General features: G+C 59.1%; 1 protein-coding gene across 1 annotated transcript in view; it reads left to right on the top strand.

Moving 5' to 3' along the window:
• LOC142091569 (uncharacterized) overlaps nt 1–18,801 on the top strand; it is a 75,322-nt gene extending 56,521 nt beyond the window's left edge. Inside the window, exons 28-70 of the mRNA XM_075171003.1 lie at nt 9–116; nt 1,817–1,870; nt 2,155–2,208; nt 2,415–2,459; nt 3,076–3,129; nt 3,381–3,425; nt 4,137–4,190; nt 4,937–4,990; nt 5,198–5,251; nt 5,490–5,543; nt 5,900–5,953; nt 6,141–6,185; nt 6,469–6,513; nt 6,851–6,958; nt 7,273–7,326; nt 7,612–7,665; nt 7,880–7,933; nt 8,217–8,324; nt 8,754–8,807; nt 9,118–9,225; nt 9,557–9,610; nt 9,745–9,798; nt 10,061–10,114; nt 10,532–10,585; nt 11,348–11,455; nt 11,665–11,718; nt 11,869–11,922; nt 12,191–12,244; nt 12,734–12,787; nt 12,974–13,027; nt 13,338–13,391; nt 14,106–14,159; nt 15,261–15,314; nt 15,394–15,447; nt 15,613–15,666; nt 15,787–15,804; nt 15,965–16,018; nt 16,206–16,268; nt 16,579–16,744; nt 17,068–17,174; nt 17,458–17,538; nt 17,808–17,996; nt 18,413–18,801. Of these exons, the coding sequence (XP_075027104.1) occupies nt 9–116; nt 1,817–1,870; nt 2,155–2,208; nt 2,415–2,459; nt 3,076–3,129; nt 3,381–3,425; nt 4,137–4,190; nt 4,937–4,990; nt 5,198–5,251; nt 5,490–5,543; nt 5,900–5,953; nt 6,141–6,185; nt 6,469–6,513; nt 6,851–6,958; nt 7,273–7,326; nt 7,612–7,665; nt 7,880–7,933; nt 8,217–8,324; nt 8,754–8,807; nt 9,118–9,225; nt 9,557–9,610; nt 9,745–9,798; nt 10,061–10,114; nt 10,532–10,585; nt 11,348–11,455; nt 11,665–11,718; nt 11,869–11,922; nt 12,191–12,244; nt 12,734–12,787; nt 12,974–13,027; nt 13,338–13,391; nt 14,106–14,159; nt 15,261–15,314; nt 15,394–15,447; nt 15,613–15,666; nt 15,787–15,804; nt 15,965–16,018; nt 16,206–16,268; nt 16,579–16,744; nt 17,068–17,174; nt 17,458–17,538; nt 17,808–17,996; nt 18,413–18,562 (2,952 nt within the window). The 3' untranslated portion in view covers nt 18,563–18,801. The remainder of the gene's footprint in view (nt 1–8; nt 117–1,816; nt 1,871–2,154; nt 2,209–2,414; nt 2,460–3,075; nt 3,130–3,380; nt 3,426–4,136; nt 4,191–4,936; nt 4,991–5,197; nt 5,252–5,489; nt 5,544–5,899; nt 5,954–6,140; nt 6,186–6,468; nt 6,514–6,850; nt 6,959–7,272; nt 7,327–7,611; nt 7,666–7,879; nt 7,934–8,216; nt 8,325–8,753; nt 8,808–9,117; nt 9,226–9,556; nt 9,611–9,744; nt 9,799–10,060; nt 10,115–10,531; nt 10,586–11,347; nt 11,456–11,664; nt 11,719–11,868; nt 11,923–12,190; nt 12,245–12,733; nt 12,788–12,973; nt 13,028–13,337; nt 13,392–14,105; nt 14,160–15,260; nt 15,315–15,393; nt 15,448–15,612; nt 15,667–15,786; nt 15,805–15,964; nt 16,019–16,205; nt 16,269–16,578; nt 16,745–17,067; nt 17,175–17,457; nt 17,539–17,807; nt 17,997–18,412) is intronic.
• The last annotated feature ends 1,252 nt before the right edge of the window (nt 18,802–20,053 follow it).

Raw genomic sequence — 20,053 nt, 5'->3', positions numbered from 1 at the left:
CCTCCAAGGGTCCACGCGGAGCACAAGGAGCAAAAGGGCCCCCAGGGATTCGGGGCCAGGTCGGCTTGCAGGGTTTTCCCGGCCCCCGAGGAGCAGCGGGGCCCCAGGGACCAGAAGTAAGTGCCACGTGGTGGGACATGCGTGTGCCCAGTGTCATGTCGTGAGGTGGGTGGCATGGGGAGGGGACAGCCCTGAGAGATGCAGGCGGCGTGGGCAGTGCTGCCTTGCCCCAACCCTGCCCGGGGTGAGCCCTCCTGCCTGCTCCCGAGCCCGGGCGATGGGCGGCATGCCTTGGTGCCTGCCCAAGAGCCACGCATTGCAGTGCTGCTCTCTCCCACTGCCTAATCCTGGCTCCCCTCCAGTGTCCTGGGCATCTCCACCACCCTCCTCCTCCTCCCGCGGGCTGAAGGCACTGGGCTTTCCCCAGCCAAAAGCCCACCTGGCAGCAGCACTGGTATCTCCTCGCTCGTTGGGGCGGTGGGAGCTGGTGCGGGCTCAGGGAGCCCTCTAACGGCATCTCCCTCCATGCTGCTTGGGCACCGCTGGCCCCTGCTTGGCCGTGGGGAGCTTTGCCCAAAGCGACCTCGGGGTCGCGGGTGCCCTCACCACCGCAGCACTTGGCATCAGCGGAGCTGTGACCCGGCTGCTCCAGACCCCTCCGGCTGTGCCCGCATCAATGACCCGAAATTAGCTGGTAGGTTCAGCGATGCGAGGAGAGGGCAGCTTCAGGCAGGGGATTTCCAGCCCTCCCCAGCTGCCTCTGCCCGAGCATCTTTGCAGGGTTCCCACTGAATCCCTGCTCCACGTCAGCACCCTTCGCAGGTATTTTGATAGCACAGGGCTACAGATCACTCTCCTGATGCTCATCCCTGACTCCTGCCAGGCTCTCTGCCTCCTGAAGCCTGTGCTGGCAGCTCCGGAGGGCTGCCGATGCCCAGCCCACTGCCCTGCTTCTCACCAGCTACACTGCCTGGTCCCGACCCTCCTGAGAACCGAGCACAGCAGCACTCAAAGAACCACAGAAACAAGGCACAATTTTTAGAGTGCTTTTTCCTGCAGTGTGTGCTCCGAGTGAGCTCTCAGGATGGACAAACCCAGCTGCAGATCAGTATTTCTACCTGGGAACTGAAGCCAGGCTGGCTGCTTATCTCTAGTAGTTCCCAGCTTCTCAGGAGAAGGAGAAGGGGGGGGTTATATTTTCCCACCCACCTTTCTGGTCTGCAACATCCCCCGCGTGTGATGCCCTCCCCCTCAGAGGGCTTTTGGGATGCCAGCCTGCATCTGCTCTCACATTCGCTCTTCGGGATGAGAAACGAATCCTCCCACCTCTCCAAGAGCTGGAGACGCAGCACGACCCATCTCGCTGCCAGGCGGTGCCTTTTCCACCCGGGCAAGCAGTGCTGCCCTCACACGGCATCGGTCTGGAGCCGGGGTCCGGGCTGTGCCTGCCCCGCTGGGGCTGTAACCGAGCAGGCAGGAGCCTTGGCACATCAGTCCTTGGAATTGCCTTTAATTTGATCAGCAGGGAATGAAAATACTCAACTGCGCTGCTTTGGGCCAACACTGAACCTGTTAAGCTTGCTTTCTCCGGCCAGTTTTATGAACCTGAGGGATGGGGGATGAACCCCATCCCCACCTCAAAGCTCGGCTGGTGCCCCAGGTCACATTGCCATGTAATTAATGTTACCTCCAGCCATGCTCCCTGTGTTTCTCCCCTACACAAGGCAGGGGGACGGTGGCTGCCATGGCTGGGGGAGCAGGCAGGGGATCAGAGGCTGCCTTTGCCCTGGCCGACTCCTCTCCTCTCTCCTGGCAGGGGGAAGAAGGCCAGATCGGCCCGGCGGGGCTGAACAGCAGCGAGGGACCCAAGGTCAGTGCTGGCGTTTGCTGCTGTGTCCCCTGGTTCCCTTGTCCTCGTGCGGATGGGGCAGGGATGGGGCCACCCTGCCCATGACCTCCAGGGTGGGTCCCAGCACCCAGGGGACAGCATCGCGATGCTCCTCCCCCCAGGGAGGGTCCCATTATGGCCATGTGCCGACCTGCTGATGTGGTGGTGGCTGGATGAGTCCCATGGGTGCTCGCCGGGGTGGAGGGGCTGGGGGAGACCTGCAGGGTGGCCTAAAATGACTGTGTTTCCCTTTGTGTGAATTTTAGGGAGGCCGAGGACCTGATGGCCCGAAGGGAAGCCCAGGACCACGGGGAGCCCGGGTAACTAATGGGGTGCTGGTACTTGTAGCTGAATCTTGGAGTATCTTTGGCTGTGGGAGATTGAAACAACCCTGGACACCCCTCGCTGGGTGGCTTGGGATGTGCTGGGGCTGAGCCATGGCATCTTCGGGCACAAATTTTGCCTCCAAACCTGCAGCTTTATTGCTGGGAGAAGGATGCTTTTCTTAATGCTTCCTGTTTTCCAGGGCCGTGTGGGTCAGCGTGGGCTGGTCGGAGTCCCTGGGCTGCCCGTAAGTAGCAGATGACCCACGTCCCTGGGCTGGCACGTGGTGCCATCAGCGCTGGAACGGGAAGCAGCATCCTGGGATGCGGCCAGATCGGAGAGTCAGGCTCTGCTTGGGAATTTGCACAGGATAAGTTGGGAACGAGCAGCTCAGGCTTTTGCACATTGCATGAAGTGTTTTGACAAACCACCTGCCCAACACCACAACTTCTTTCTTAACCCTGAGCATAGAAAATTCAGGAAATAACTTTTTAAGAGAATTCTGTTATTCAGAGTCGTGTTTGGTGAAGGAGCCAGGAATAAATAGCTGGGGCAAGAGGGGAAAAAAAACATGGTCGAGGTGTTCACAGTGGGAACGAGTTTCCTCCCACACTCATGTTATTTCCCAGCGATCGTCTCCAAAGGTGGGATGGAGCAGGGAGGAGCTGCAGGAGCTGTGCAGGGATGAGCTGTGCACTGACAAACCCATGGCTCAATACAGACCAGACGAGCACCCTGGGGACCATGCCACCGTTGATTTGCCACCTTTTAATAGTGGAGGGTGGCTCTGGGGCTGGATGAGCCCTTGATGGGGTCACCCTGCCACCGGGCTCTGCTTTCCTGAGATGAGACTCTTCTTCCAGGGCTCGCGGGGCATCCCGGGAGCAGAAGGCGCAGAAGGAAAGCCTGGTACACAGGTTCCCATCCTACACTCTGTACTTGACTGCGGGCAAGGGCTGGGGTGGTGGGTTGTATCGAGAAGGGGAGCTGAGCCTGATGGGGGGGGGACTTCCCAACCCCATCGTCCCCATGGCCATGCGGGTCAAGACCTTGACGCCATGTTGGACCTTGCCATGATGTGCATCAGCTGGCTCTGGGCTGGCATGGTGGGACTGGCAGAGGCTGCCTCTGCCTCCCCATCCTCATTATCACCTGCCTTGTCCTGCAGGGTCCCCCAGGGACCATGGGCAGCCTTGGCAGAAGGGGACCTCCGGTGAGTAGAGCCGCATGGCTGTCTGATTTCTGTCCTTCCTCCCCTCTGCTCGGCTCTCTTCCCTTGGTGATGTGCCTCAAAAACTTGTCCATGGGATGGAGCACAGGTGGTGGGTGGCAAGACCAGCCGGAGGGTGCTGCTCCGGGAGCAGGCAGGGACCTGCTGAGAATCGTGCTGAAGGGTCAAGGAGAGGGAATGGGGCAGTGCATTTAAGAACTGGCTACTGCAAAATGATATCTCATCCCTGGCACTGCTATCCAAAACAGGTCCAGCAGCAAGACCCGGACAGGCAACAAGTTTTCCCTTCTGCAGGATTTCTAATATTTGTTTATCTTTGGTCTGAAATGCAAAAGAAAAAAAAAAATTAGCACTTCCCTCAAAATAAAATATGAAAAATGTTCTGCTCTGGGTCAGAGACGCACCTCTGAGTTTGCTGTTAGCATTGCACAGCGCTGTCTAGATGCACGTGTGGGCGTTGTGTGCATGTGCGCACACAACCGTGGTGCTTCAACAACGAGAAACCAAAGAGCTGGTTTGAAGTGGGAGGCACCAGCGCTGCCTTCGACAGGCTGAGCCTTTCGCCTGTGCCTGGCCCCGGGTGCTGCGCTCTGGTTTGGGTTGGTCTCGGACTGCATGCTGCTGGGGGGAAGCCTCTCCATCCCTCCTACTTCTGCCTTCCCTCCATCGCTCATCTTCTGCCCTTTCCTCCAGGGTTTTGCTGGCTTGCAGGGGGGCCGTGGGCACGCAGGACCTCCTGGATCAATAGTAAGGAAAAAAAAAACATTCCTTCTGCATGAACTCTGCATTTTTTTAGGTGGGAAGTCAGCAGGGCTGGTGCCACTGGTGGGGTATATGGGACTTTCCCACCTTGAGAACCAGCAGGGGATCAGGGCATCTGTAGGACCTGATCTTAACTTCTTGTTAAAAGACATTTAAAAAGTCTCAGGGGCAGAAATAGCTGTGGCTAGGGAAGAGCACAATAATTTCCCCAGGGAATCAGCCTGCCAGAGGGACTTTGCAGCTTTCCCAAGCCTAGTGGGGTGTCCGTGGGGGACAGCAGCCCATGGAAACCCTTCATACCTGGGTGGCTGAAGAGCAGCACGGTCCTCGGTCCTGGGAGGGGATCAAAGCATTTGCTCCATCCCAGGTGGAAAGGGGTGGTACAGGTTCAGGGAGGACAGTCCCATGTCCTTGCTCTGGATGGAGACCCAGAGCAGCTCCTGCAGCTGGAAGAGCTCCTCCCTGAGAGTCTGCTCTCAGCTGGGCTTGGTGATGATCCCAAGAGTGAGTGTCATCACCTTCCCCACTGACAACCCTGCCAGAGAGCCAGCCACGGGGTGCTGGTGTGCAGGACCCACCAGGATGGGCCACGGTAGCAGAGTTTGTCCCCAGCAACCCAGTTTGGACCAGGCAATGCCTGTCCGTGAGCACAGAGGCAGCAGTGGTGGCTCGGTGGGGGTTGTCTCATCTCAGCCTTTTGACTGACACTTCCTCCCTAAATATTTCCAAAGGGATCTCTGGGAAAACCTGGACCTGACGGAGACCCGGGTTCCCTGGGCCCAAAGGTGAGAGTTGGGGCTTGGGGGGGCCATGAGCATGCCGGGAGGGCTGGTTGGAGCAGTGATGGTGGTCAACAGCCCTGACAGGCTCTTGGCTGCCATGGGGAGACCTGGGGGGATCCTGTGGGTTCAGAGGTGGACAGCAAGGATGGGAAGATGCCTGCCCACATCCCGGGAGCAGAGGTTCATTAATGTCCTCGTCTTGCCTGGCAGGGGCTGCCTGGGAAGCCTGGCTCAGAGGGGCCGCAAGGACCTGTTGGCACCTATGTAAGTGATAGCCCTGTCTGCGGAGGGGGGTACGGTGCTGCCAACCCGCCGGGTTGGGAGGGAAGCTCGCTGGAGCAGCGCTGCCTCCAGCCAGGCACTCACCCTCCTGCCAGGGCTCCTGCGGTGCCCGGGGTCCTGCCCTTCCCCGGGCAAGAGCTCAGCCTCAGCAGCTGCCTTTTCCCAAAACCCGGACGTGCTGGGCGGCCCCGGCTGCCTCCTAACATCGTGCTCTCCCCAGGGCTACCCCGGACCTGCCGGTGACCGCGGGAGGCCAGGGCGCAGGGGAGACAAGGTAGGGCTGGGAAAATCCAGCACAGCAATGAGGGGATGTGCTGGCGTGGGAGTCCAGGCTTTGGAAACATTTTTGGATTGGGCTGTTGAACCCAATGGATAGGTTTGGGTGGTGTCCACGAATGGTGCCAGGGAGGTTGCAGGGGTGGCAGGAGAACGGCTGGAACTGGCTCCCATGCTGGGCAAACTGGTGGTTCTCCAGCATTTCATCTGCCCAAACTCCTGTGGCTTGTTATAAGATGCCAGGCAGCTGTTTTTTTATTTGGGGTTTTTTTTTTGTTTTCTTTTGTTTTTCCCTTAAGAGGTTACTGCATTAAAACATATGGAGGAAAGGAAATCTTTCTTGCCTCCTAACAGGGCGAAATGGGAGCCCAAGGCCCACTGGGATTTCCAGGAAAAGCTGGCCCCAAGGTGAGTGCTGTTTGCTGCTGCCTTGGGCAGCTCCAGCCCCCCCGGCGAAGCACTGAGCAAGTCACCTTTGCTGGGCTGGGTATGGGAAAATGGGAAATCTTTGCCACCGGCATCAAGGGGCTAAACTGGGGAGAAGGGAGCAGTCAGGGCTGCGGCGTGGGGCTCTGATGGCTCTCTCCTCCCCCAGGCCCTGCCAGGTCCCCCCGGTCCACGCGGTGCTCCCGGCTCCCAGGTAGGGCTCGCCGTGCTCCCCGTGTGCCTGGCTTGCTCCGCTCCCTCTGCTGCGGTCCTCTGCGGATGTGCAATACTCTGCAATATATACCATGTGCTACCTATAGCATTAGCAGCATGGACCCCTCTGCATTTGTTGCTGGCTGGGTTTTGTCCTGATGTTGCACAGACACTGTTGAGGTGGCCTGGGCACATGGGGATCGTCCGAGCGAAGCCTCTCCCTGCTCGGGGTCCCCTGTGCATTCTTGCCATGACCACGCTGCTGAGCATCCTTCTTGTTTCAGGGCAGAGTGGGAGACCCGGGTCCTCGAGGGCTTCCAGGGCTGCCTGTAAGTGGGAGAGCTGTAACTTGCAGAGATGCTCCGTAGGCTGAAGTTGGGTGATGTCTGATGGGATGAAAGATAGGTGCCCACACTGGAGGCAGCTTCATCCCCGGGCTGGTTGTGGGGCAGAGAATGACCCAAACCCTGCATGGGTAGCTGGGTGGTGACAAGTTGGGTACGGGGACGAGGCACTGGGACCCACTAGGCACAGGTGGTACCTTGCAGACCCATCTAGGTGGTGGCCCATCTGATTCAGGCATGGGGCTCCCACCTGCATTGTCCTCCATGGAGCTGCACGCCACGCTGCATTTTGGTGTGTCTAAGCGGCCTTTTGGCCTTACAGGGGGTTCCTGGCATGCGGGGGCTGGACGGCGTCCCCGGGAAGCCTGGCTTAGCAGGAGAAACGGGGGCTCCTGGAGCGGCTGGTGCTGCTGGCCCACCTGGGTACCCGGTGAGTGCAGACATGGCTCCTTCAATTGATGCACAACACAACCTCCTGCCTCAGCCATTTGCTCTCCACTGGTAGGACCCAGTGCAGCAATTTTGCTGGTGCAACACTTTTAAGGGAGCTCCCAAAAGCACCTGCAAGAAGAGAAGGAAAAGGGAAGCTTGTACAAGGAGCTTGAGAAGCTACGAGTGGTTTCTCTGTCCAGGGGGATGTGGTGTGCTAGGGCCTCCCAGCTCCTGCCACCCATGCTTGGGAGCTGCAAAGGCCTCCTGAGTTAGTGCAGTGCCTTGCTGCTGATATGGACTGTTTGTTTTCAGGGACGGGAAGGTCCAAACGGACCTGAAGGGCCTTCGGGGATGAGAGGAGAGAAGGTAAGGACAGAGAAGGTGAGTCTTGAGCTGCCCAGGCAGGCAGAGCCTTGGGGTCGCTCCGCTTGCCCAAAGCAGGGTTTTCCTCCCCTGGGCTGTAGGTGCAAGCACACCTCCCAGTTTGGCCACTGGCTTTGCCCAGTGGGATGTGGATTTACGTGTCTGGTGTGAGGTGGGAGAAGAGCCTTGCAAGCCCTCCTACGGGGGCCAGGGCAGCGGGATGTGCAGAGGACCTGCGTGGAAGACCACCGTGGCTGCCTGTCCTAATGTCTGTGTGTTCTCTGGCAGGGTGATGCGGGAGATCCTGGGGAAGCCGGCGTCAGCGGGCTGGATGGCGAGCAGGTACGTCAGTTGGGGACCCTGTTCTTCCCTCGGCTGGGGCTGCTCCAGCCTGCCTCCCCCTGCGTGCCTTCTCCGGAGATGGGAAGGGAAATAGTTGTTGATCCTTAACTAATCCAGAAGGTTAAAGCTGTGTCCACGTTAGCTGAGCCAAAGGCTTTGAGCAATGTGGTGTAAACGAGCTGTGCTAGGGCCAGGCTGTCTGTTTCCTCCCCAGGGACCACCGGGACCACCGGGAGCGGAGGGTCAGCCGGGGCCCAAAGGCGAGCAGGTCGGTTCCCGCTGGGTGCTGGGGGCGATACCGCTGGCGGTCCTGCTGCTGGAGGTGCAGCTAAGCACCTAAATCCACGTGGGGCTTTTTGAAATCCTCCCCCTGCATCCTCGTGCCTGGGGATTTATGTTGCTGGGTGTGGTAGGGGGGTCCAGATCCCCTCAAAGTTTTGGTACCTGGTACAAGGAAAACTGGGGCTATGGTGAGAAATGATGGAGGAGAGAGCCAGGGTCAGCTGGAAAAGTCAGCCAAGAATAATCCTGGTCGTCTTTGTCCTGTCCAGGGAGAGGCAGGAACCTGCGGAGCTGCGGGCATCAGAGGGAGCCCTGGGGAGCCAGGGGACGATGGGCCAGAGGGGCCCCTGGGGAGGCCCGGGGAGCAAGGCAAGGAGGTATGTGTGCTGGCTGACACCACGGCGGTCACTGCTGCTCGCCGGCGTCCTCTGCCAGGGGATGGGGACGGGATGGGGACGGGAAAGGTGTGCCACCCAATGCACTGGCTCTGCTATGGCTCTCTACAGACAGGCTGAGGTGCCCCCATGGAAGGAGGGGCTGATGCTTTAGGGTCCCCTTGCTGGGGGAGCTGCTGCTTGGCTGTGCTCCGTGGTTTGTCCTCACTCACTTTTGGGCTAGCGTGGATCACGGCTGAGGGTGGCCTCCTGGCACAGGTGAAGCTGTGGGGCCATCTCTTACCCAGCACCAAAATCCCGGCCAGAGGAGGGTGGAGAAGCCCATGAAAGTCAGAGCTTGGCTTTCAACCCCCCGGGACGGGGCTGGGGAGCAGCTGCTGCATCTGATGCCGACATTTCCCCCCCGGGCAGGGTGACGCTGGTGATGCTGGAGACCCGGGTGAGCCAGGGCTGCAGGGACAGAAGGTGAGGAGTGCCTCTAACTCTGTCCCTCCTTGCAACACCTTGGGGACACTCATAGCCTGCTCAGCCTCTGCTGCTCTGTTTGGCGTGGTGGGGGCAGAAGCAGGACAGGGGTGTCCCCATGGCTGAGGACCACTGGAGATGTGGGGCTCAGATCTGGCATCAGCACCTCTCCTGAGCACTTTAGGGTGAACTTCTCCTGTCTGCAGCACCCAGTGAGAGGGTGAATCGCATCATATCCATGCAGAAGCTCATTTAATTGCTATTCCTTTTTCCTCTCTCTGGTGACATCTCTGTCTCCATCCCTGAGCAGGGTGATGCTGGCCCCAGGGGCCTTCCTGGAGTGCCTGGCCCAGGAGCTGCTACGGGGGAAATTGGAGAAAAAGGTCATAAAGGAGAGAAGGGCCAAGAAGGTTTGCTGGCAAGTACAGAGAGGGGCTGCCTCAGCCCACCGGGCTCCCGGCATCCCCACGGGCTGGCCGTTGGGTGCTGGGTGCCAAGGAGCGGGGCTCACACCTGGCGGGAAACCTTGGGCTTCAGGAGCTGCAGAAAATACTAGGAATGGGCAAATCTCCATAATTGGGGATTTTCGTGTCTCATGGGCATGATACCAAAACTGGGTCTTGTTGGCACAAAGGGACAGTTTGGACTTGCCGGGCAGTCCAGGTTAATGCTCCCTCCAGCCAAACTCCAGACTCCTGCCCCCGAGCCAGGCTGGGACCCTGCTGAGCACATCTCCCTCTCTGTCCCAGGGCCAGGTTGGTGTCACCGGAGCTGCGGGATCTGCTGGAGCCAGAGGACGGTTTGTAAGTTAGCTTGTGTCCCTCCTCCCATTTCAGCTAATCACGGACCTGGCATGGCGGGCGGGGGGACATGGCTGTGACTGGGAGCACTGGGCAGGGTTGAATCAATGGGGCTTCTTTGCTTGTGCCCTAAACAGGGTGGGACGGGTCTCCGAGGTCCTCCTGGGCTTGACGGTCCTGAGGGAGCAAAGGTACGGCGCGGTGATGGCTCCCACCCTTCATCTCTGGGTGAAATGCCTTTTTCTGGTCTTTTCCCAAGCTCTACTTTCTGCCTCTGGCTGATGGGGGACGTGGTGGGGCTGGCTGTGGTGGAGGAGCTGTGTCAGACCTGGGCAGGCTGGTGACATGGGGGACCTGCCATGGGACATTCCCTGCTTTGTTGCCTGAGATCCAAAGTCAACAAGGCAAGGAGAGGGTTTGCTGGGGACAGAGCTGTTTCCCCTTCTTCCCCAGGGAGATCCAGGGCCACGAGGCATGGATGGACCCGCTGGTGCTGCTGGATTAGAGGTACTGATGCCTGGGATCTTGTAGAGCTGCCAAAGGCTTCCCCAGTGTTTCACCATTTCCAATACAAACCAAAGCCAAAGGATTTATTGTCCCTTAACTGCCCAAGGCAGGGGGCTTAGGAGTGAGGAGGGATTTTTAATGCCTCGCATCTTGGCACTGACTCCCAGGAGGTACTTACGTGCCCCCATTCCAAAAATCAGACCATTTCAGTCTAGCACCCAGGGATGCCTTGTGGAAGACCCGTTTCTGCTATCGCATCATGTTCACTCCCACGCGGTTCCCAGGTGCTGCCTGGGCACGTGCCTTGGCCAGCTGAACGTGGTACAAGGGAGAGGATGCTTAAAATACCTGCAGAGGGCCTGAGCGTGAAGCACATGGTGGTGACGGGCTTATTCTAAATCCCCAACATCACCGCAGGGACTTGCTGGAGATGACGGAGTCAAGGGAGATGGCGGCAAGCCCGGTCCAGCGGTGAGTACCGGCCCTGCCTCTGCAAAACTTCCCTGGGAAAAAAGTTTGGTGGCATCTCGTGATGGAGCAGCAGAGCCTGGGGCTGGGGCTGTGTGTCACCCAGGGGGTGGTCACAAAGCGAGCTCTGCCAGCCCCAGTGCCGGGCTGTGTCTCCCGGGTCCTGCCCTGCAATAGCTTTGTAACTGAGTCATCGTTTCCTTGGTTTCCCTAGAGCCAAAGCTCATAAAGGGATTTTAATACAGCTATTAAAAACCGTGAAAAGTGTCGTGGCTGTTGTGCAATTAACACTTGGCTGTCGGAGTCTGCCTGAGGCAGGACCAGGACATTTGGTTTCCCCCTCTTCTGCTTTCGCAGAGCCAATCTGCAGGTGTCTGTAAGGTCAGAGGGCTCCAGGAACCGCCCTGTGCTCAGGAGCACTTGTGCTGCCCTGAGATGCATTTTGTGGTCGTGGTCCTGACAAGCACAGAGCCACAGATGTGTTATTGATGCCCTGCACTCGGCTGCAGGATAAATCCCATTTACGTCCCAGTTTTTCCATGTTGCAGTGCCGCTCTGCCCAGGCAAGACATGTCCTTAACTCAGGCGATTGCCTTTGCTAGGAGAGGTCAGGATGTGGAATAAACTCCGGGCGGATTTGCAAAGCAAACAGCAAGAGCTGTTGCTCGGTGTAGTTGAAGCCCCTCGAGGGGCGGCTGCTCGGACCCTGCTCCAGACAGGGTTGGGCTGGGGTGTAACCGGTGCCTCCATCTGTGTGCACCGCAGGGCGCAGCGGGTGCCCGCGGGCCGGCGGGTGCCCCTGGGTTCCGGGGCTATGCCGGCCACGAAGGAGCCAGAGGAGCAGCGGGCACAAAGGGAGAGCCGGGCCGGCAGGTAACTCCTCTCTCTGCCATGGGGACGGGCAGGGGACATCCCTGCAGGGTGGCCCAACCCAGCACAGCTCTGGCCCCGGAGGTCCCTGGGGGGAACAAGCCAGTCCAGACCCCGGGGCAAAGCAGCCGGCTCCATACTCACCCTCCTGCCTTCCCCTGAGTAACCCGGAGCTGATGCCAGTCTCCTCTTTTGTCCCCGAATGAACTCAGGGTCCTTTTGGGCTACCGGGCGAAGCTGGAGCCACGGGGCTGAGCGGCACCGAGGTGAGTGGGCTCCTCTGCTGCCCCACTTCTCTGCCTCCGCCTTTTCTCGCAGCCCGGGTCTATGTCCCTTGGACAGCCTGCCCGGGATTTGGGAGAATAACCCTGGAGCTTATTTTTCAGAGTTGGGTTGATTTTTGTTTTCCTTCCTAGGGCCTGGTGGGCGCGAAAGGGGAGCCGGGCAAGCCGGGAAAACCGGGGCGAACGGTGAGGATTGGGATGGAGCCGTACTGGTTCTCCCTGGCACAGGCAGTGGGATCTGGGATCTCCTGGCTGCAGTGAGGCCCCACACGAGCAGCATCTCCTGCTCCCGCTGAAACACCCGCGCGGCCCCGCTCTGCCCAGCCTGCTCCAGAGAGGGGCAAAAATCTCAAATGGAGCCTTCACCTTAGAGCATCCTCTGTGGCACAGGAGAGAGCCGGGAGGGGACATCCCTGGTGCAGCATCCTTACGGAGGATTTTCCTTCTCCTTTAGGGATCTCTGGGACACGCCGGTCCTAAAGGGCGGAAAGGTCATAAAGGAGAAAAGGTACCTCCGAAATCCTCCTCTGCGGATGGCACTTGAGGGGGACTGGCCTCTGGACATGGGGTGGCCGAGTCTGAGCTGGTCAACCTTGTTGTGGTCCATGGAGAGAAACCAGGGATAATCGCCCTGGGGGGGCCCTGTTTTTCCCCGCTGTACAGGCAACCACACATCGGTGCCTGGCAAACAACAGAGCCCTTGGGCTGCCTTGGCTGGTTTTTGGGTGAGGGGGTGGCAGGTCTTCCCAGCTCAGCCCCCCCAGCCCCACAGGGCTGCCTCCATCCTGGGTTAGGTACCCTTGAGGGGGGACAGGGAGGATCTCCCCTTCACTGGCCAGCTCTGCACCATGGCCTTGGTGTCCATCTCCAGGGTCCCTCAGCACCTGGTGAGCTCTGTCCCCATCTCCACGCAGGCAGCAGCCCCTTTTCCCCAGTCCTGGTCTGGGATGTGGCCAGGCTGCTGGTGACTCACGTCTCCCATCTCTTCTTCCCCCAGGGTGATGTGGGGAGCGAAGGGGAAGAAGGGGTCCCTGGAGAAACTGGCAGACGGGTAAATGGCACTGTTGTCCCCATGGAGGGTGGCAGGAGGCATGGGGCTGATGCTTGGAGCCCGCAGAGGTCTTGCAGAGGGGCCCCGGTTTGCCGGGAGCTCAGCATCCCTGGGTGGGCAGAGAGGGGGACGCGGGGCGGCTAACAGGCTTGAATTGCTCGTGAGTCTTTAACCTGTTGTTCCCAGGGCAAGCGAGGCAAGGTGGGCCACCGGCCCCCGAGAGGCCCCCGGGGACCCAAGGTAGGTTGGCTTTGCCCCGCCGGGGTGAGGGCTGCTTTGGCACCCTGGCAGCTCAGGGGTGCTCCTGAGCCAGGGGGTGCTCCCACCTGCCTGAGCCCCCGGCTTAGAAAAGGAGAAGCCAATATAGGAGCATCACGTAGCTGGAGGGCTCTGTGTCCCCAGTCCCCTCTAGCCCAAAGGGGGGGTCTCCTGCACCCCCAGCCCCTGTGAGCTGCTCTCCCTGCCAGAGGCACCGAGCCATCCCTCCTGCCTTGCTCTCGCGCCGCACCGCTGTGCCCACCAGCCGGGGTCTCTCGCTTTTGCATTTCAGGGCTACCCAGGCGACAAGGGGCCAGAAGGACCCCAGGGCCCCCAAGGACCTTATGTGAGTATTACTTCAGAGGTTTTGGGGTGCCGGTGCTCCCTGTTTGGCCCTCACAGGTACCACTGTGCAACCCAGCTCTGCAAACAACCGAAGCAGAGATCCATTTAAAACGAGTGAAGTCGCTAGGTGTTCCATCCATCCGTCGTTCCTCCATCTCATCTCGCCTTCTCCTCCCGAATTAGCATCCCAGCAGTGCACATGCAAGTCAGGCAAATCACATAATTTCCAATATGTTGTTCTAGAGGTCAAATACTTCCCTTCCAGTTCAGTGTCTGATGCCTGGCAGTGCTGAGCACTTGCAGAGGACTGTCCCCGTGTTCCCGGAGAACTGCCATGGCTGGAGGATCCGGCTGCACTGCAGCAGCCAGGATTGGCCAAAAAAACTTACTCAAATATTTTTTTTAATTACTGGAAATTGTTTTTTTCTCTATTTAAAATAAAAATCCCGGCTTTGGAAACTTCACAAAACAAAGCCGAGATGTTCTGCAACCAGCCAAGGGACCTGAACTGCATTTTTAATGGGGTTTGCTGAGGGATCCTCCCAAAAACAAAAATCAAAGATTTGATGAGAAATGACTCAAAGTTTCTAAAACTGCCTGAAATTCTCAGAATCCTTGCGGCAACCTAGGTTGTGGCGAGGTCCCTCCTTGCCAGGGAGCCGACGGGAGCAGCTCAGCCTCAGGGTGATGCAGTGCTGCGTTGTTTCTCTCTTAGGGCATCCCAGGGCTGAAGGGCACGAAAGGAGACCCTGGACCGAAAGGACACAAGGTAGGTGACATGCACCGGGCACTTGAGCCCCAGGCACAGCAGGGACTCCGGGCACAGGCTGGCATTTAATTTGCTGGATGCAATCACTTATTCCCCTCTTCTTGAACCCTGATCGCTGTAGCATCCTTCGTTGGGCGTTGACCACTGTGTCCCCAGGTGCTGGGAGATGGGACCTTTAGACTTTCTCCAACACCAGGTCCTTTTCCAGCCTCTCCATCCTCCTGGAGTTGCAAGCAGCAGCATGTACAGTCTTTTAATCCCCTGCTCTCAGCATTGATGCTGACGCAGCACAGGCACGTACCTCCTCTGTGCCATTACCAATGAGCTGATGGATCCAACCTTGGCCTGAGAAGCCAAGCACATCCTCACGGTCCCATCCGTCAGCCGCAAAGCTCTAAATAAGAGTGACAAGCAGTCCCTGGCAGTGGGTAGTTGCCTGCATCCTTCAGGAAAATGAAACCCTGGTAATAAATCAAGCTTTAAATTTATTGCAAGCTAAATGAGCAATGGCAGAAGCTAAAGTCCAGGGCGTTCAGCAAGGCCAGAGCCTGGGAGAGCAGGTGGAGGGGAGGTTGGGGGTAGCTGCTATGCTGGGATTTCTTCCCCTGCTTCACCAGATTTCAGCACACAAGAAATTTTGTTTTCTCAAAGTGTTTCCTGGGAACTTCCGAGGTTTTCTTCAATGTTTATTTTAGTCTAGGATAAAATACTTTCAGTTTTGCCTTCGCAGCTGAGCAGGGGAGGCAGACGCTCCATCACGCCGCCTCCTTCCCCAGCAATATGGGTACAGTAATTCTACCAAATCAAAAGGGTTTTTTTCAGAAATTTTGCAGCTGGAATTTCCTGGGAAATTTCCTGGGAATTTCCCATTTCCAGCTGCTTGCTGGAGGCCAGCAGATGTTTAGCCTGGGGAATCTCCTGCCAGGGTCAGGCAGCAAGAAAAACCTCCATTGCCTCCCTTATGAAATATCACCGATGGAGTAACTAGAGCAGGGTTCCCAACGCCCACCCTCTGGGGCAGAGCCCCCCACCCAGGCGGGTGTCCCGGGAGAGTTTCTAGCCTCCTCTTTGCCACCAAAGCTCTCCCTGACTCTCTCCTAGGGCGAGAAGGGCAGCATGGGTGACCTGGGCCAGCAAGGGGACGATGGCTTCAAGGTGTGTGAAGGGTTTTGCTCTTTTCCTCCCTCCACTTGGTCCCTTGTCATTCTGGGTGAGACCCTGCCACGTCTCCTAGGGCAAGCCGGGACCCCATGGCATCCCTGGGAGGCCAGGACCCAAGGGACAGCAGGTAAGGGCAGGGTGGAGGGCAACGGGAGGAACCAAGATAACTATTTGTGTTGAATTCCTCATCTTTCCATGCAAAATCCACGTGGGGAAGGGGCTGGGTCGTAGAAGGACATAGGGCTGGGGGATGCCATGTGCGGTGCCCTGACCTCCTCCGGTGTCTTTGCAGGGTGACACTGGCCCCCCTGGCCCACGGGGACACCCTGGCTTCCCCGGGATGCCGGTGAGTCCTTCGCCCTCCTGGCAGGTTTGGGGTTCGCTCCTGTCCCGCAGGAGTCGTGCTGGGATGGGGCTTCGATCCCTCCTGCCTCCCTCTTAGCCGGGTCTTGTCCTTCTCTTCCAGGGCTTGTCCGGACCGAAAGTAAGTAGGGGGGAGCGCCTGGAGCCGGGCTCAGCCCTGCTGCGGGGCACCCTCCCCTCTGCCCTCTCCCCGGGGTGCAGGGTGGCCCCATGGGGCACCCCGGGGTGCTGCCTGGCATGGCAGCATCTCACCCCCTTGCTTTTCTTCTCTCCTTCGGCAGGGGCTGAAAGGCTTCCCAGGGCTGCCGGGACCCAAGGGCACACCGGGCCTGCCGGTAAGTGGAGCCACTAACGTCCCTCGTGCCAAAATTTGGGTCCCTTGCTCCCCCAAATTTGGCAGTGAGGTCCCACTATGCCATGCCATGGGGATGGCTGGCTGCTGGCACCGTTGGAGGAGCTGCAAGCGTGGCGGGGGGCTCATGGGCAGCAGCCAGCGTCACCAGCTTTGTCATTGTCACCCAGGGTCTCGCCGGCCCCCCTGGTCCCAGCGGACCCACGCTGATTCTGTCCAGGGAGGAGCTGCGGGTGAGTGCATTGGAGAGGCGATGCTGCGTGGGGGCGAGGGGTTTCCATCCCCGCTTTGGTGGGTGCCACCCTGGGGGGAAGGGGCAGACAGCGATGCTGCCCCATGTCCCACTGCTCCTGAGGTCCTCTGTGCACAAGGACCAAGTGCCTTCCACAAAATGCAAGCAGATATGGTTAATCCCTCTCCCACCACGCTTGTCCTTGTCCCCTGCATGTCCCATCCCCTCCCTGAGCACCTGGTGATGCTCCTGGCCAAAAGAAGAGGTGGGGCTAATGCCAGCTTGGTTATATTCCTCACTTTTTCTTTCAGCACCTAATTTATCCCTCCAATCACCTGAATTACACTGCGGTCTGGGCTCTACTGGACACCCTGAACCAGGAGCTGCGAGCCCTCGTCGAGCATCCCAACGGCACCAAAACCAACCCAGCGGCCACCTGCAAGGAGCTGCTGCTGGCTCACCCTAGCCTGCCCGACGGTACTGGGGTGCACAAGGGGTCCCCTTGTGTTGGACCTGGATCCGGCCAGCCCTCCCCACGCCGGGGACGGCGTGGGGAGGGCTGGCCGGATCCAGGTCCAACACGGGGGGATGGGCAGCTCTTTGCAATTAAGAAGGGATGAGGATTTGGGGGATGAGCTCAGCTGGGTTTCATGGGCATCCCCAGAGCAACGGGATGGCAGCCAGGCTGCATCCCAGGAGGATGGAGGTTGCAGCCAGGGATGTGCCACGAGCTGAGCTGGGATGGCATCCTCCCCGTGCCAAAAAACGGGTGCCAGGAGCCCCCCTCTGTCTCCCTCCAGGGCAATACTACATCGACCCCAACCAGGGCAGCCCCCAGGATGCACTGGTGGCCTTCTGCAACTTCACGGCAGGGGGAGAGACGTGCATAGCCCCTGTCCACAACCAGGTATGGGGTGGCTTTTGTGGGGCACCTCCAGCCTCACGTTACTGCTCAGGGTGGCTGAGGATGGGGGGTTGGTGTGGCTGGAGAGGGACAGTGTGGCCGGTCCCTTGCCGTGGTGCCATCACAGGGAGCTGTTGGAGCAGTTTGGGGTGAAGATCCTGGTCACAGCGTGTGACCAGGCTGCAGGGACAGGTCACACGCATGGACTGGTATAGCTGGCTCCTTGTCCTGATGGTGCCACCGTCCCCTGCTGGGACAGCGTGACATGTTCCCCCCCTCCCTACAGGTCCCCATCAAGGCTTGGCTGAGCACCTACGCCTCTGAGGACACCTTCGAGTGGTTCAGCGCCCTGCCCGGGGGCTTCCTGGTGAGTGCCCAGCTGGGACAGCTGAGGGGACACACAGCCCATCTCCTGGGGTTGGAGGTCTCCTGGTGCCTGTCCCCCTGCGGTGGGGCGATGCCTGGGCACAGGGTCCCGCTGGCTGTGCATGGTGGGACACGACACCTCCCTCTGCAAGAAAATCCAAACCAGTGCTTTAACAGAGAGCTGAATCCTGCCCAGTTTTTGACTGGGGGGAGCACAGACCCCTCCAAGCAGCCCCCACTACCCGGGTTTCTCTCTCGTTGCCCCTGCAGCTGGAGTACGCGGGGGCCAGCCCGGTGCAGCTCCGCTTCCTCCGCCTGCACAGCCGCCTGGCCACCCAGAAGGTCTCCTACTCCTGCAGACCGGCCCCCGAGCAGGGCCAGCCCCAGCTGGAGAAGGAAATCCGCTTCCTGGCTGACTCCCGGGAGCAGAGCTATGCAGCCAGCCTGCAAGGCTGCGTGGTAAGCTTGGTCATGGCTGGACCCTTTTCTCTGCCTGGAAGAGCCCCCTGATGTTTGCAGAGCCCCTCAGCATGTGTTTGCACCCCAGGGTTTGGGATAGACCTGGGGGATGAGGTTTCACAGGGTGGGATGGGGATGGGGATGGGGAGCATCCTCCCCTCGGGCCCAAGGAGCTGCCCCAGTCTTGGGGAGCGGGCTGGGACGTGGCAGGGGACAGGTTGGGCTGCGGGGACATGAGGGAGGCCACCTGCCTGGAGAAGCCATGCAGGGCTGGAGACCTGGCTCCCGTGGGGCTGTTGGGTGAATCAAGGAGCAACTAGAGCAGCGAAGGGGAGAGCGGGTGCTTCGAGAGGGTCCTTCAGGCCAACAGGCCAAGGGTTTCGGTGCCGCTCAGCTGCTCCCGGTGCTCGTTTCAGCTGGACAACGAGTCCTCCATCACTGACACCATCTTCCAGTTCACCACGGAGGAGCTCTCCCTGCTGCCCCTGAGGGACCTGGCCGTCTTTCACAACGGTGATGCCTCGCACCAGTTTGGTTTCACAGTCGGACCAGTTTGCTTCAGCTGAAACCGGTGACACCCAACCGAGCCAGCCGGTTCCCTCCCCACCCAAGAACTGTCCTACTGGGGATGCATGCGGAGGCGGGGGTGGCACGGGGCTCCCACCCACTCCCCGGAGCTGCTGGTCCTCTCTTTGAGATACGTGTTTGTAGCTGCATTATGCCACGGACTACACTTCCTTCTGGAGTAGAAGAATATTGTTTACAAAAGTCATTTCTCTATAAATTATATATATATTATATATATATATATATGAGAAGGTGCTAATTTAATGACTGATTGGGGGAGGCTCGTATAATTATAACCACCGGGAACTGTCTGCTATAGAAAAAAAACCCAAAAGGCAAAAATGCTGCCAGCTTGGGAGAAGGGGAAGGCAAGGGGCTTTTCTTCGCCTCAGTCAAGTGCACAAGTGCTTGGAGCCTCGTCCCCCCAGGACCGGGCTGAGAAGCAGCGCTGGAGGGCCCCGGCCGCCCGGGTGGGCAGGTCCGTGCCGTGCTGCCTGCTCTCCGCAGGGCAAAGTGACCGGAGGCTGCTGCTTCAGCGGTTACGAGCCACCGGGACTCCAGCCCAGCCAGGCATCAGGGGCTGAAAAGGGATAAAAAAAGCAAAAAACCCCCCAAGTCCTGGCTCTGGTTTGGGTCTGCAACTCATGCAGGGGTCAGAGGGGCTTTAGTGGTGTAGAGTTGGGTGCTAGAGCAAGACCGTGCTACAAGGCAGCATCGCCCTGGTCAGGCAGGGGCAGGAATTTCAGCTGTTTGGCTCCCGTGCTGTAGCAGTGCTACTTATCATTTTATTTCTGTTGTTCCCAGCAGTGTTTCCCTTGCCTCTAACTGTCCCGCCATCACTGGGCTGCTTGGCCCCAGGCGGGTTCGGGTGAGTCCTGCGGGCAGAGGGCTTTACGTGTGGCACCTGAGCCACAGCTGTATTACCAGCACCCCCATTTCTCTGGTGCACAACCCAAAACCACCCCCAATCTCGGCTGGCTTTGTGCTGCACCACTGGCTTTCTCAGCACCTTTCACTGCTCGGGGTCTCACACGGCGCTTGCCCGCCTGGCCCTGCAGCACGTGTGCCCAGGCTTGCCCGTGTCATGTCCAGGTGCCAGCGCTGCGGTTGGGCATCGATGCCAATGCCAGCGGAGCAGTGCGGCAGCTGGGCCAGACCCTGGACCGGGGGCCAAGGAGAGCAGCAGGCGCAGCCTTTCCAGGGGCCAGGGTCCCTACGGAACGGTTTAAGCAATGCCACAGTGCTCGGTCCCTGGTGTAGCATCTTTTCGTGGGGTACAGTAGCTGTCCCTGTTGTGCTCTGTGTGTCACCGGCCGTGCTGGCCCAGGGGGACACAGGACAGCACCAGCCACCACCCACTTCCAGGCAGGGGCTGAGCGCCTTGAAAAGGGTTTTTCTGCTCTGGCATTTAATTTCTGTTTGCTGTGACACTCTGGTTGTCGTGCACTCTGCGAGGACGGGATGCCAGTCCTGGCCCTGCCTGCTGACCT

The sequence above is a fragment of the Calonectris borealis genome, chromosome 21 (assembly GCF_964195595.1).
Source record: "Calonectris borealis chromosome 21, bCalBor7.hap1.2, whole genome shotgun sequence".
NCBI lineage: Eukaryota > Metazoa > Chordata > Aves > Procellariiformes > Procellariidae > Calonectris > Calonectris borealis.
Note: the sequence above shows the minus strand (reverse complement) of the source record. Positions and strands in the feature narration are given on the sequence as shown.